The sequence below is a fragment of the Polyodon spathula genome, chromosome 4 (genome assembly GCF_017654505.1).
Source record: "Polyodon spathula isolate WHYD16114869_AA chromosome 4, ASM1765450v1, whole genome shotgun sequence".
NCBI lineage: Eukaryota > Metazoa > Chordata > Actinopteri > Acipenseriformes > Polyodontidae > Polyodon > Polyodon spathula.
The window spans coordinates 42,715,668-42,731,914 of NC_054537.1; the positions used below are offsets into that span (position 1 = coordinate 42,715,668).

The 16,247-nt window shown below is 36.9% G+C and overlaps 1 protein-coding gene across 2 annotated transcripts in view; it reads right to left on the reverse strand.

Annotated features, from left to right (window-relative positions):
• Nucleotides 1-16,247, reverse strand: part of LOC121314557 (FYVE and coiled-coil domain-containing protein 1-like) — a 56,083-nt gene that overhangs the window by 24,186 nt on the left and 15,650 nt on the right. For both annotated transcript variants that reach the window (XM_041247955.1, XM_041247956.1), the window contains exons 8-13: nucleotides 8,870-11,428; nucleotides 8,151-8,243; nucleotides 4,844-4,962; nucleotides 3,895-4,062; nucleotides 586-735; nucleotides 155-372 (exon numbers count right to left, since the gene is read on the reverse strand). In XM_041247955.1, the coding sequence (XP_041103889.1) occupies nucleotides 155-372; nucleotides 586-735; nucleotides 3,895-4,062; nucleotides 4,844-4,962; nucleotides 8,151-8,243; nucleotides 8,870-11,428 (3,307 nt within the window). The remainder of the gene's footprint in view (nucleotides 1-154; nucleotides 373-585; nucleotides 736-3,894; nucleotides 4,063-4,843; nucleotides 4,963-8,150; nucleotides 8,244-8,869; nucleotides 11,429-16,247) is intronic.

The window sequence follows — 16,247 nt, forward strand, 5'->3', positions numbered from 1 at the left end:
TGAAATATGTATCTTGAAAGAACACGGTTGTCAATAATATCTGAAACAAAGACAGGAGGCTAGGGTTGGAATTCAGGTCATAGGAAAAAAAGCAGGTAGCAAAAAGATATGAGACAAGGCTCTTGGTCTGTAAGCAGTACATTCCTAGGCCTACCTGTGACACTTGGTGTTGGTCGTGGTGGTGCTTGAGCAGAGAGGGATGGAGATCCCTCAGGAGTTTCGAGAGCACTGCATGCATCTGCCTGGCTAAACCTCTCAATCACTGCACTGTGCTGCATGTAGCATTCTCTGCAGCAACGCTCCTTTTTACCACTGTGCTTGGTCATCACAAAGTTGTTGCTGCAGTAATAGCAAAATATGCGACCACAAAGTCTAAAGAGAAAGTAACAGAAGGATTATTACATGTTAGTGAAAAAATATCTTGGAAACAATTTGAGAATACTTGCTTTGCTGGTTTAGCCTGAATAACTACATTTAAAATAAATAACATGTATTTATTTAGCCATTTACAGTGAAACTTGAATTACAAGGTACTTTGGGTAATTACTATCTAGAGTATTATTAAAATGATTATAATTGACAGACCTGCAGTGGTGTCGGCGAAGCCACCATGTAAATGGACTCTGACAGTCTAGACAGTGATTAGTCTCCCTATCAACAAGCCAGCGCTCTTCAGCACGAAGCTTTTGTTCAAACTCCAGGGCATCTGATTTCTGCCAGAGGGCATCTTTGTCCCTGCACAAAAAACAACACTTTTTTTAACATCTGTTCTGTTTCTGTGACGTTGAAAGGGACAGATGCATCTCAAAGCTGAAATACACAAATACACTAAGCACTGTAATAATTATAAATATTCATATTATTTAATAATACTATTATTATTAGGGGTTTTTCTTGATTAACGATTAACTGAATATAGTCAGCACTCAGATATACGACCCTTATATCCCTTTCGCACAAAGACGAGTTACGACTGCTCAGATCCGGCACTGATGCTGCACTTTGGTCTTTGTGAATTTCCTATAACATCATGGAGGGCGTGGATTAAAAGTCAACATCCCACGTGACTGTATACCAGACGTGTTGGGTATTTTTGTCATAGGTGTTACACGCTTTAATTTTTTTCAAATACAATGGCTGATCAAGAACGAGGTATTAATTGGAGTCTGGAATAAGTTAAGGAATTGTTAACTTTATGGGCCGACGAACAGAAGGGACGGTGTGTGATGCTGTAATTTATGGGCGAATCGCCGTTGCCATGAAAACGATCTGTTGACTGACAGGTTTGAAAGTTGTACTCACATAATCACTTTGGCTGTGTGAAAGGATTATGAGGGTATTACACCGGTATAGATTGCACAATTTCATATATATATATATATATATATATATATATATATATATATATATATATATATATATATATATATATATATATGTAACAAATGAATGCACTTAACCGTCACACGTGATTTCCGACACCAGTTTTCTGCTACGAAGCCCATCTCTTCAATGTTACAATTTATTTGAATATCCGTCACAGCCTGCTTTTTTCTCTAGCCTGCCAATCAGTCTGTTTTTATTATGCAGTTAAAGCGCGCTTCCTCCAATTTCACCTGACGAAAAATGCAGTAAAAACAAAGCGAATGAGACGAGCTATGTTAATGTAAACCAGTTAATCACTAAAAAGTTTTACATACTATGATGTATTTTTTTTTAAATCTCTGATCTTTAGTTGCGTTTGTGCATTTTCATTTGCAAGTGAACTGTGACATTAGGGCCTTATCGAGCACAATATTCTGCAATTTTGAATAATGGCTTTTGATACTGTTAATTCTGGAAATTTTTTTTTTTTTTTTTTAATCTTTTGCTAAATTGCATTGCGTTTTACGTTTTATGCAGTTCTGTGCATGGGTAACACTGCGATTTAGTTTTGCTGTTGGGTCATTAATGGTGAATTTCACATACTGCTTCAATATGTACCAGATTTAAAAGTATGTACTGTATTAAGGACTTGTTACATGAGTCAATGCGCTGGCAACATAAATTGTAGAAACGTGTTGCCTGTGAGGGATTTGCCTTGTTACACGATACAAAGAACAGGCAACTCACATTCAATACAAATTGCCTTTAATCCAAGCAATAGCCAATTACATTTAATCACACATCTACGTCACGTGGTTCTGGAATTAACAGTAAATTAACAGTTTGAAATGGTAGCCATTTAAAAAAAAAGGATCATTAAAGCACTTCTATTAATTAATTTGTTGGAAGATAAAGAAAAACACAAACGTCAGCAAAAGTGGCTCTTATGACGACAGGAAAAAGACTGCTTTCACAGTTTACTGAATGAGCTCTCGTTTTCCTCTTCTAAAATATTGTTCATCCCTCGGATCCCAGAGGAATTTGTTTTCTAAACAGTTCAATTAATAATTAAATCTACCTTCATCACAAAAAAGCAGCGCATCATATATGACATGCTACGTGTATACACATTACACAGGGATATACAGAAAGCGATTTTTTTTTCTTTTGTCAGTCAAAATAAAAAAGCCTTTCATGGCTATAGTATCACAGTGCTGTAACAGTTTAAAAAAAGGTAACGAAATAACAGAATATGGACAGTTTAGCAGAGTTACAGCAGCTACATTTTTATTCCCCTATAGTTAACGATAGTTTGGGCCAAAGATTTTAAGTACGGTATTTTTAAAAACTTGTTAAAAGTAACTCTTCCAGCATTGGTTGTTATCAAAATATTACCAAATTAAAGATGTGTTGACCAGCATTTCTTTGTCCTGAGTCCAGGTAATTGCGGCTTTCGTGTCAATTTTAACTATTGTTTTCACTGTAGCAGACAGAATCACGTGACACATACCAGTGCTATGATTGGATATTGCCTGGAACCTGTTGCCTGTAGTATGATTGCTGTCCATTGCAGTTCCAGAATGTTGACAATACGTTGTCAGGGTTGTTACATGGGGCAATCTTCACGGGATTTGGTCGTAGGTGATAAAAGTTGCTAGTAAATTGACTTGTGTAACAAGGGCTTTACAGTCCCCGATATTTTCAGAATCATATTGCTCTGAATTAAATATACTACTGTACCGAAAAAAAACAACTACCGTACATCTATATGGAAGCCTAATTATTTTAAAATACGGTCCTTTCAGCTATGTACTTTTGACATTGTATTTTTTTTGTGTTCCCTAAAAAACAGACAAGGGTTGGAACGGGCCAAAATGAAATAATCAGATATGCATCACACGCGTTTAACTGTCACTGAATTCAAAACTGTATAGGGTCGGGTATGTGCTTGCTGACTGTAATCACACCTGTGGGCTTTGACAAATTAAAAAATAATTGATTTATCTACCCTAGTACGGTATCAAAAAATGATGCGAGAAAAAGAACTCTTGAAAAATGTTAAAGGGTACTTACTGGATGGTATACACAATATTTAACAATATCTCAGAAGGTACTACAAATTTATCGTATCATCTTAGTCACAAGTACGTTGATTTTTCTTTTTATTCAAAGTAACGGAATCATAAAATGAACACTGAAAAACGTGTTTGTCTGAAAAACTGCAGTGTATATAGTTAGGGTTTGCTGTTAGAAGTGCGTGGTGTAAACAGCATGGGGGTATTTTCTATTTAAGTTTGGCAGGGATGGAGTTCATTGGCATCCCTGCCAAATACATGTGTGGAATGTGGCTGGGTCTTAGTTGAATCATTAATCGTCAATCAAGTCCCAGACACATCGTATAAAAGGGAGGAGGAATTTATACAACAGACATTTCATATAAACTGTAAATTATTGTCTTCTGTTGTTTTAAATAGTACTACATTCCAGCTGTTTTGCATTTGAAAGGTCCAATGATAAAATAAAACATACTTAATCAGTTCAATGAGTCGCTCCTCTAGGTTCTGCTTGGTTCGAGTCAAATCATCAAGTTCAGCCAAGAGCTCCAGTTGTTTTTTTTGCTTTTCGGCCACTGTCTTGTCAAGTTCATCTCTGTACTCCTTGCTTTGTTTTTGCGACACCAATAATTCTTCTTGAATTCTATTGGAAAGATAGTTTGGTTTGCATTAGTTTCCATCATATAACACTGTTGTTCAGTTTACTACGGGTGGTTTACACATTTACAAAACACTATAAAGGTAGCAAACGAGACATTGGTGTAGGGGTAACGGTAGATTTGAACAGCAATGCCTGTTTTTGAAGAACATTATTCTCATACGGTTTTATGAATATCAAAATGAATGTAATCTATCACAACATACTTTAAAAATATATGTGGTTGAGGGGGCTCCCAAGTGGTGCATCCACTAAATGGCGCTCTGCGTGAGTGCAGGATGCGCCCTATAGCCTGGACGTCGCTGGTTCGAGTCTGGGCTACTCCACAACCGACCGTGGATGAGAGTTCCCAGGAGGCAGCGCTCAATTGGCTGAGTGTCGCCTGGGGGGTGGTTGAGGGGTCTAGGTCGACCAGGGTGTCCTAGGCTCACCACGCACCAGCAACCCCTGTAGTCTGGCCGGGCGCCTGTGGGCTTGCCTGTTAGCTGCCCGGGAGCTGCGTTGTCCTCCTACGCTGTAGCTCCTGGGCGGCTGCATGGTGACTCCGCAGTGTGTAAAGAAGCGGTCGGCTGACGACACACGCTTCGGAGGACAGCGTGTGTTCATCTTCGCCGCTCCAGAGTCAGCATAGGGGTGGGAGCGGTGAGCCGAGCATAAATAAATAATAATTGGCCATTTCAAATTGGGAGAAAATAAAAAAAATTATTGGCAACGACAATTTAAAAAAAACAAAACAAATCAAAAACATGTGGTTGTGAACCCATACCTTGCCAAATGATCTTTTAAAGACTGTAGCTCTTCAGCATTTTGTTGGATTAATGTTTCAGAATGTTTCACTTGCTCTGCTTTTTCATCCAGCTGCTTTGAGTAATCACTATTTACCACCTGACACATGGAAACAAAAACATCAATTGCATGTCCTTTATATTTTGCATAAAAATCAGATAGTTAGATAAACAGAAGTTCATAAACACACTAAAGAAAAATGTTGTTTTTTACATTAAGCTGCAATTGCAAAGATTCCAGTACACAACGAGCTCAATAACACATTGTGTTGTACCATATCTCCAATGCCCTAGCTGTCAACAAAGCAAATGCTGGACGACAGAGCGACTTAATTTGTCCTGGGTAATCCATAAACAGTGAGGGTCAGAAACCTTTAGCAACTCGCTGTGAAATACAATACATTTTTTAGAAAAAAAAAAGTGTTTGTTTTTGTTTTTATTTCCCTTTCTCTTAATTTACAGCCAGAACATTATTTATAGTAACAAAGAATGCAGCATATCATCTGTGACAAACAGGATAAATGCTACAGCCCTGGCCTATTGCAATCTGGTATCAGCAACGCTGGATAAAGTTAAGTAAAAACTATAATAAAAAAAAAACAATGGTGTGTGATATATTTTGTATAATTACAGGTACATAAAACCTCTCAAAATCAGTATATAACACATCTGCCTTAAATATTTTTTATTTATTTATGATTTTACAAGACAAAATATCTGCAAACTGAAATCTGTACTTGTGAAAGGTATAAAATGGACACTGTACTAGATATCAGTAGTATGTGTGAGTTCTATCAGAACTGTCATTTTGATAATGAGTGAAATGTTATATTTGTATATTAAATAATCAAGCACCATTAAACTACATAACAGCGAAGAAGCCTATCTAGCTCTTTGATAAGACCACTGCTCAGAAGAAGCTATTGTTAGTGCCTTGCCCTGTTCTTTCTGTTTTGGATGACCTCACAGACTTCAATTAGCACTAAGCTTGAATTACCTAATTTTAATCATGGTCCTTGAGACCTCTTTTTTTACTTCAGTATGTACACCAGTGTATTTTCATTAAGGCTTTGCGCTACTGAAGATAATCTAAAGTGAACAAATTACAAAAGTGAAAAAATGACAATGAGCTCCTCAGTTGAATATTAATAAGATATCTCAATACATGTTTTGATGTATCAATGTGAAATAAACAGGTGAGTATCAATAAGATGTACTGTTTGAGCAGAATATCTGAGCTGAGGATTTGTTGTTAGAATATATTTTTAAACAGACAAGTACAAATCAAGGTGTGATTCAGTAACAAATGGCGCATCATTAGGAACTTTTTTTATGGGCAGAACCTTGACTTAAGAATGAACTTTAGAACATTTACCAATTTGTTATGAAAATGCGTATATGGCACCCGAGCGATCTATTTTCTGTCAGGAAATCAAATTAGTCTTTCAGTGAATGCTCACTAGGAACAATAAAATCAGTATTCGATTCCCTACATACCAGTTCTGATGGTACACTCTGAATCGGAGTCTGATAACCGGCGCAAATCTCCCGCACAATAATCTGATTCAGTCAGTCATCCTTGTGATGCAAAGACGAGAACATTCTGGACTTCTATTACAAACTACAGTACTACATTTTTTTTTTAGTACAAATGCTGACGAAGACAGCTGATAGCAAAAGTGCATCCTATGACTGTGTCCATAAACACGAGTTTAAAGCTGCTTTGTACATCGGTCACAGAGACCTGGGGATTGGAGAGAACGACTACCTTTGAAGTTGTTCATTTTGCCCTTAACTTTAAGATTTAATATATATACATTACAAAAGCATAAATAAGTGCTACACATTAATTTAAAATATACAAAAAAAATAGTAAGTAATGTTTTATTTATCTGCATAGCTCGTTTTTTTCTCACGACTTACAGTACCAGAACCACAGTTTAATTGGATCCAGGAAAAAAAAATTAAAAATTCAGAATGTAGTGTACAGCAAAATTGTCCAGTACTGTCAGCAGATAGTCTTTAAAAATGAATTTAAAATACAAAAACAATTTTAATTGCACTGACAAAGTTCTTAAATGGGTGACGAATAAAAAATAACAAGCGTTTGTGTGATTCAGAATTTTACTGGATGCAGAGCTCCAGAAAAAAAGACAGGGGGAGGATGTGATACACGTACAGTAATACAGGGCGTCGTTGTGAATTAAATTCTGCGCTGGCGATGACATATTTGAAAGGAATTGAAAAACAAATACATAACCAAACCACCAAGGAACATTAACCTGCAAGATGCTTTAAAAAAAAGCCAAATTTGGCTGGAAAAACGCCAACCTGGCAGCACCCAGGTAGCCTAAAAGTCGCATGCGAGACACCTATTACATGTTATTTCAGGTTCAATGTACAAATAAGACATAAGTTTGCATAATTTGTTTTAGAAAAATCGATATTTTAATTGATGTCATGGTAGTACTTTCAGATTTATAACTACACCACTGACTGTATGGGAAGGTCTCAGCCATACCTTTAACAAAAGAAACGTTCTTTTTCTTCATCAAAATATATTAATGGCTTATATAGGAGACCAACCCTCTCAATATTGTGGCTTAAGCCGTCTTTCTTTAAAATGTTTCTTATGGGAACTATGCTTTTAGAGTTTTCTTAAAAAAGGGAGTGCACCAGAAATGACCTGTAAACCCTAATTTCTTATATGGAACTACTGAACTATTGCAAAATAAAGTCACCATGATCTAGCTGTTGTTACCCTCAATAATTCCCACACCAATTGCAGTTACCTCATATCTACTTTTGTTTATGACATTTGCTATGACAACATCACCATGAAAATATTGCTATTACTTCCCTAACATTCTAAAACACTAACAGTGCAAGTACAATTTTAATCACAAACTCGAATCCTACACCACCTGTAAAATGGACACAAGTTTTCTTTGATTAAAAAATGCTCTATCTACTAGTATGGTACAGTATTGTACAGTTTTTACAGCCTCTTGACTACGTGGCTTAGTGTACTGACTTTTAGAAATGCCTACAGTTTACTCAGCAACACACCTACACAACAAAATGTAATATATTTTAGAACAATTAATATGCCTTTTAAAATGTTGCGATTAAAAAATGTTGAGGTAGTGTTTTGTTTTTTTTGTTTTGTTTCTGGTATAAACACAATCTTCCAAGTCTGGTCATTGACAATGATAAATAATACATTCTTGCTGGCATGGAAGTGTATACAGTATATAGATCCAATTCATCTGCATGAATCATGCCTACCTTTAATTGTGAGGCTGTTGCTTCCAGGTCAAACATCTTTTCTTCATGCTCTTTCAACTGTCCTTTAATATTCTCCAATTCTTCTGTGACACTCTAATAGGTATAAATATTTAAAAATCTAGCATTAGCATCTACACAGAACACCACAGATCTAGGCTGTGTGTTAAGACAAGTATACACAACTAAGCCATATTTGTTATTCTGCAGTGGGGATTTAATGTGTATCTTTAGTGCTATTTAATTGACTTTCTTTGTGCTGATACATTCTTTATTTCAAATTTTAAAATATGAAAGTACAACATTCTAAAGGTTCTTTCATACATATTGGTCCTCACCTGGTAAGTTCCCTGAGCTTTATGTCAGTTAAATTGATCTAACGTGTGGCAGATCATACTGTTTTTTAAATATTTAAAAGAGGGGGCTTTGAAAAAAAACAAAAAAATCTCTCAACTGTGTATATGCATCTCAAGTGTATTATTGTCATTAGAAGTAAAATGACAGGTTTGGCGGTATTTACATCAACCACTGTTTAGTACAACGGAATAGACTGTGTCAACTTTGTTTACTGAAAAGGACACAGAGTTTTCTTTAAAAGGAAAAGTCTACTCAGCAAAGAGAGCACGGGAGACTCTGCATACACAGACAGGAATGTTTTTTTTTTAAATCATTTTACATTATGGTTTTATCTTCTATTACATACATTTCTTAATTTGAAATACCTTGATTTTATTTTGATAGCTAAGAACTTCGCTGCTCATCTGAAACTTAACAGCAAAGACCTCTTCTTTGGATGTTTCCTGGAGACTCTTTGCCTGTTTTTCAGTTTTCTCTAACTTAGTTTGTAGGTCAAGGATTGCGTCTGCAAGGTTCTCTGATTGCTTCAGCTCCTCCTGAAGGCTTTCGTTCTCCTGTCTTACAGCAGCCATGCTGGCATTTAACTTGTTTATCTCTTTTTCTGCTTCTTCACATTGCTCCTGAAGCTGAAGAGAAACTCTTGTCCATTTTTCTTTAGCATGTTCTTTTTCTGAGGTGAGGGTACAGATCTGAATACCAAGCTCAGCCATTTCCACGTTTGCCCTTTGAAGTAATTCCTTAGTTTCCGTGTTTTCCAACTCAAGTTTTTCTAAGTACTGTTTAAGCACCGACAGCTGATCTTTAAGAGATGCCGTCATAGTTTCATGTTTAGCCCAGGCCTTGGCTTCAGATTCCTTATCTTTTCTCAGACAGTCCTCCTTCTCCCTAAACTGCACAAGTTCCTGCACATGGTTTCGGTTAAGTGACTCAATCTGTCCCTTCAGTTGCTCTGTAAAGGTTCTCAATTCTTCTAGAGAGGCTTCGGTCACATTTAACTTGGCCTGGGTTTTCATCCTTTCCTCATTGGCACTCTGAAATTTGGCTCTTAGGTCAATAACCTCTGCTTGAAATCTTCCTACTTCTTTCATGTTTAACTCAAGTTGCCTTTCAGCCACAGACATCTGTGAGTTGATCTCTTTCTCCACAGAAGCCTTCTCTGTGGTGAGAGATTCCATTGACTTGGTTTGCTGCAGAAAGGCATTCTCCAAGTTTAGCTTCTCTCTCTCCAATTCCCTTACCTGTTTCTCAAATGTAACTGATTTGTCTAAAAGTCCATCAATAAACTTTTCCTTCTCTTCTAAAAGTCTGTGTTTTTCTTGAAGCTGCTCCTCAAGGGATTTCTCACTTTTCTTTAGTGCTGCAATATTCTTCTCCAGCTCTTTAACATGCTGCTTCATGTCTATCTTCAGTGAGGATATTTCTTCCTTTAGATGTGCTTCATCTTGCTTTAGATCTTTATTCTCAACCTCAAACTTCTTTATTGCTTCTTCAAAAACTGCATTTTGCATTAAAGCTTTCTGATAACTCTCATCTAAATGTCTGTTTTCTTCCCTGAGTTTCTTTTCCTTTTCATCTACAGTGACCATGGTATCTTCTATCTGACTCTGCAGATGCTTCTCAGAAGCCCGAAGGCTAGCCAGTTCATCTTCTTGTACAGTTCTGATTTCCATGAGTTCTTTATTGGTTTCCTCAGTCCTCTTTATTGTCTGTTGCAGTTTCTCATTCAGTGACTTCCAATTGGAACACTCCATTTTAGATTGCTCTAGTTTTTCTGATTGTCGTTTCATGTTTTCTTTTAACTCTGCAATGGTATTAATTAGACCTTCTTTCTCGTTGATGATCTTGACTCGGTGATCGTCTAGCTTCTGAATATTTATGTTGCTGTTAGACAGATCTTTTTCTTTGGCATTTAGTTGTTCAGTGAGAGAATGTATCTGTTCCTCAAGACTTTCCTTCAGAGCGTCATACTTCTGTTGCATCTCCTTCCTAATCTCTTTCTCTTTATTCTGCTTTTCCAGCAATTCAGCATGCCTTTGCAGATCCTGCAGCTGCATTTGCAGATTAGAGGCTTCCTTTTCTTTTACTGTCGGGGCTTCTTCACACTTATCTTTGTTTTTTTTTAAATTTTCCACTTGTTGATTTACGTTAGAGTTTTCTTCTGCAGAGATTATAGTGAGACTGCTAAATTTTGATTCAATTTCTCCTACAGCATCTTCTCTGAGCATTAACTCATCAGTCAATTTTTCAGTCTGAGATTCTTGCTCATTTCTTTTTTTCTGCATTTCAATCTCTTTCTCTGTCACACTGAAATGGTCTCGAAGTTCGTGAATCTTCTGTGTAGAGTCGCAGTGGCTAGCTGTTTGTTGCCCCTTTTCATTTAGAGCCCTGTCAGTCTTTGCCAAGAACTTTAGATTCTTCTGTTCTTCAACATTGGGTCTAGCTTGTATACTACTGGTACTGTCCTTGATTTGGTCAGAAGCCTTGATGGTTTCCAGCTCTTGAGTTAATGACTGCAATTGACTTGCACAGTGCCCAATTGTCTTTTCTAACCACATAACAGTCTCCTGAGATTCTTTTAGCTTTTCAGATGAATTTAGTGTTTTTAGGCACTGCTCTAAGTCATGAGCAGTGCTTTGGGTTAACAAGGAAACCTCCAGCTGCCTCTGCACATCCTCCACCATCTTCCTCAACCGAGAGTTTTCCTCCTCGATGCTTGATCTCCTCAACTTCTCTTGTTGCCCTTCAGGTTGGCTGCTGATTTTCAGCAGCTCTTGCTTCTCCTGTTCCAGCTGACGAACCTGCTCCTCCAATTTCAGCCGCTTTATTTCCGACTGGTCAAGTTCAATGCGCAGCTCGTCCACTATGCTTATTGGCTCGCTCATTAAAGAGTGGTTAAAATCTGGACTTGAAGGATTGTCTTGTGCCTGTGAACAAATAAGATTTGAAAACCATGTTAAACAAAATAACGTGGGTATCTAATATAAAAGCTATTTTTAGTACAATGTTAAAAATACCTGTGATATACCTATATCAAAGAGCTGGACTACCAAATCTGAATCTAATGAATAAAGATATATGCCTTGCACAACTGCGTTTGCGATTACCTGAAAAGTCTGGATAGGTTAAAGACAAAGGTGTAATAAATACTTTTTAGATACCAAGAAAAAACTTATAAAATGACCGTTACTTTACTAAAATAACTTGCACCTGTATGCATTTCCAAATGAAAAGGCGTTAAAAGAGTGTGTACTAGGGCTGTCAGTTAAGCCTCCAAATAGCAATCGATTAATTGGGCACACAAAATCGAATCGTTTGAATAAATATCGATGATTGCAATGCTGTGGCAAAGTGTAAGCCCTGCACATGGAAATATGTAGTTTATTGTAGGTTTTTGTGTTAATTGTTAATATTTAATTGTTTAGCTGCTGTGGTGCTCCACTGGGGACGATTACCCGTCTGCGTGGAGCAGCAGCTGAAAGCAATCAGCTGTTCCAGCAGGCGGGTGGGCTTGTCTCAGCGGAGCGTCAGTATAAAACCATGGTGATCGCTGTGATCACGGCTGCTGCAAGGCCTGCCGTTTTCACGGAACCTTTGATTTACAGTTTATGGTATTGTGTTTTATTTTGCACTTTTTGTACAGTTCGCTGTATTAGTCCTCTATGCGTTACCATCACTGGTAACATCACATGACCACCTTTATTTTACTTTTGTTTTCTGTTTGTTTGATAATAAAACCTGTGCGCTTGTGCCAGCGTTTTCAACATCAACACAACGTCTGTCTCTCTGTGTGCTTGAACAGCGGCTACCCACACGCGTGACCCGAGGAAGACTCTGTCACAACAGCCCACATACATTTTTCGCTCCATTCCTCTCCCCCACACATGATTATTTTAATATCATTGCAGCTAAGTAAAAGCTTGTGCACAACAATTGAATGCGAGGGGTAATTACCCCTTGGCAGAGTGAGTTGAAGAAAAAAAAATCAACAACAATATTCGCAACAACCCTAAAGTTTAACATACTACCTGAGTGTTTCTCAAATATTTATTCCAAACAGATCACAGTACTTTGGAGTGTAACCTATGTCTTTTTGTAGTCAGTAACAGCTGCAGTATCACACATTGCACCTTGTTAATACTGTACCATCTAACCTTATGTGAAACACACAATGCGGAAATCCTTGCTTAAACATCATCATCATAATAATAATATAAATACACTGATTTACTTACAACAACATGCATACATCACTGATTGATTTTTTTTTTTTTTAAATAAAATTTAACATTATTGAATATTGTTAAATATATATTATATAACAGTTCATTTTGAAATTCCAAAGAAGTTTAAACTATGTACAATCAGTTTTCTTCATGTGAACAATTTATTGACAGGCTGTTTGCGAGGAATACAAGCCTGTCATCCTGCTCTGGATTCAAGGCTGCGAGATTTTTTGTTTGTTTACATCAAATACACAGAGGGGTGTACTTAAAAAGCATTTTCAAAACTGATCCGCTGGTAGGATGGGACCAGCAAATCAGATGCTAGTTAACACGAGCAGGAAAAGAAGAGCACGCCCACTACTTGTCTGTGGTAGAAATACTGTAAATAACAAGGCAGCGCGTTCGGTGCAATTTCATTGATAAACTTAAATGTTAAGTACGCGTGTTACAAAAATGTAATTACAGGTGATCCTCGACTTATGACTCTTTTGCATTATTACCCTCCTTCGACTTTACGACATCGATACAGCATTTACAACACAGCGAGACCTGAGCCATGCATCATGTGCGCATGCTCGGTGTCTGAACTGCAGTACCTGCCATGGTCGTCCTGACTTAGTCTAGCATTTTTTTTTCTTTTTTTAATTTATTTGCCCTTAACAATGACTGATAAGAGCAATGGACTCAAAACGAAGCCTAAGCTGTGAACTCTGTCACATGATGAGGGGCTTAACTTCAGGCGATCGTATTTCCTGCTAGAAGTACTGCATAAGCACACTGAATACTTCATTGGAAAGAACAGTCTGTATTTTTAAACAAGCCAGATAGGTGTCTGAGTAATGTGCGTGTAACCACCGGCCTGAGTGTAAAGAGTTAAATAAATATTTGCATGAGTACAATATAACGGGTCATTTTTGTAAAACTATACTATCTGGTTGAAGAGTCAGGAACGTAACCCCAATTTATAACATTTTTCCTATGGGAAAATGTGCTTCGACTTATGACGCTTCGACTTACAATGCGACTTTCAAGAACCAATTGTGACATAAGTGCAAGGACTGGCTGTATTGAATCGATTATCCAGTATCTTGGTGGTGCCATACACCTTCCACTTCTTAATAATCGTCTTGACCATGCTCCAAGAGAAATTCAAGGCCTGATATTTTTTATACCCATCCCCTGATCTGTGCCTTTCAATAACTTTCTCCTGGAGTTCTTTTGAAAGCGCCTTGGTGCTCGTGGTTGAGTGTTTGCTTTGAAATGCACTACCCAGCAGAGGGAACCTACAGGAACTGCTGAATTTATCCTGAAATCACGTGAATCACTACAATTTTACATAGGTGGATGCCACTTAACTTGGTGTGTGATTTTGAATGCGATTGGTTACATCTGAGCTAATTTAGTATTGCTATTACAAGGGGGGTGGACACTTATCCAACCAAGCTATTTCAGTTTTTATTTTTAATTAATTTTTTACACATTTCTAGAATATAATTTCAGTTGTGGGGTAAGATGTGTAGATGAATAAACAAATAAATACAAAAAAAAAATAAAGCATTTTAATTCCAGGCCATAAGGCAACCAAAGGTGAACATTTTGAAAGGGGTGTAGACATTCTATAGGCACTGTAGCTTTGTGAAACTGAGTGCATAATCACAAACTGAAATGTCTGTAAGCAGGCAATTCTGGAAATTGATGAGAAGCAGATCTCTTCCCCCCTCACAAACGCATAGCGGGGAGGAACAGCGTCAATCAAGCTTGACAAGACAAAGGAGTGGTCAGAGACAAACTGACCAGTGTTTAGGCATGTTGCGTGACTTTAAACACCACCCTTGAATTCAATGACCCAATCAAAATGGGTTGAGGTTTAGTTCAAAAGACTGACAAGGTCTGAAGTTATGATCAGAAAATGGGATAGAAATGGTTCTGAAATGTGGCTAAAATCATGTCCTGAGAAGGCTGAAATCAACTAAGAGGGCCCTGCTCTCTGTCCTGCGAGAGTCTGAACCAGGAAACAGGACACAACAAAGATCAGAAAATGGGTCTTTGTTTTTATTTCGCTGCTTGAAATCAACCACGAAATGAACTGAAGCAAAGGTCCCATAGCCATAGCAAAGAATTGCAATGAGAACACTCTTACAAACAACTTAACTTTTCAATAGCAATGCATTCTTTGAACTGAGACTTATGTCCGATCAACGGAACCCATTCCAGTTGGAAACTGTAATTCAAAGGAGTTGGTTATTAAATGCAGAGAATTTGATTATTGCCCCATTCCTAATTATTGCCCCATTCCTGAGTTAATCTGAATATAGAATCAACTGACATATTGTCATTTTGGTAGATGTTGTCGAAACTAAATGAACATGGTAAAACTAACTTGATAAATGAGTTATTGGAAGGTTGGATTCCGTTCTGAATGGGAAGTTGAATTCTCATACATTTCGATATGAAATATGATTGATTACAACGAGGACCGAGTATTGAAAATACTAATGTAAAGTAGATACTTTGTGTGATTAGCCATAATTAATATTAGTATATTAGCCATGTATGCTAATAGTGCTGTGGTCATTGTAATCGTTTGATCATACAAATCAGTGAACTGTATACTATTCACGAAGATCTCAAACCAATCTCCTTTCTTTTCTGTAATATTAGACTAGTTGCGCACCCCTTCTATTCTTTAATGAAATCTTATTTCTAACACGTTGTGTGAATGCTGATTATTGTTCTGATTCTGGTTTTTCTGGTTTTACTTGATGCTGAACTCATATACTATATATATATATATATATATATATATATATATATATATATATATATATATATATATATATATATACACACACACACACCTTATGAGGTGACTAGAGTATTATTTATTAATACATTGTATACCTAACGCACTACAGTACAATACTTGAAAATACATTTATAAGGTAGCATCCTTCCCTTTGGCTGTACATGATGTTTGATTTAACTGTAGAATTGTTGTAAAAAAAAGAATCCCCCCCAAAATTCTGCCACATACAGAACTGAACAATTTCTGTGCCTTATTTATGAAAGGGCACTAAATTTTGAGTTCGAGTGCACTTAAAGTAGTGAACCTAACATGTGCGATAAATCTAAATTTAGTGTCCCATTTACTAACAGAGAATGCACAGTATTTGGCAAATTTACATACCATACAGTGCACGCTATATGTATTGTGAGCAATACTTTAATGTGCACGATAATGTCAGAGGCTTAATGCATATATAATTAAAGTCATGTTGTGCAATGGTATATTTTTCTTTTTGCTCTGCACAAAGCAATGTATTCTATGGAGTCTCAACAAAATGAAAGGACTTTTTTTAACTTTAAGAAGTCACAGAAAGTGCAGAATTACCTTGGAAGAAACTAACTGGTGGGATTACAACAAAGGGTGCACTGTATATGACTAAGCAGAAATGTGGGTTGGCTAGCAGAGTGCTGGAAAAAATTAAAGAAAAGCAGAAGTTTTTTTTTTTTTTTTTAA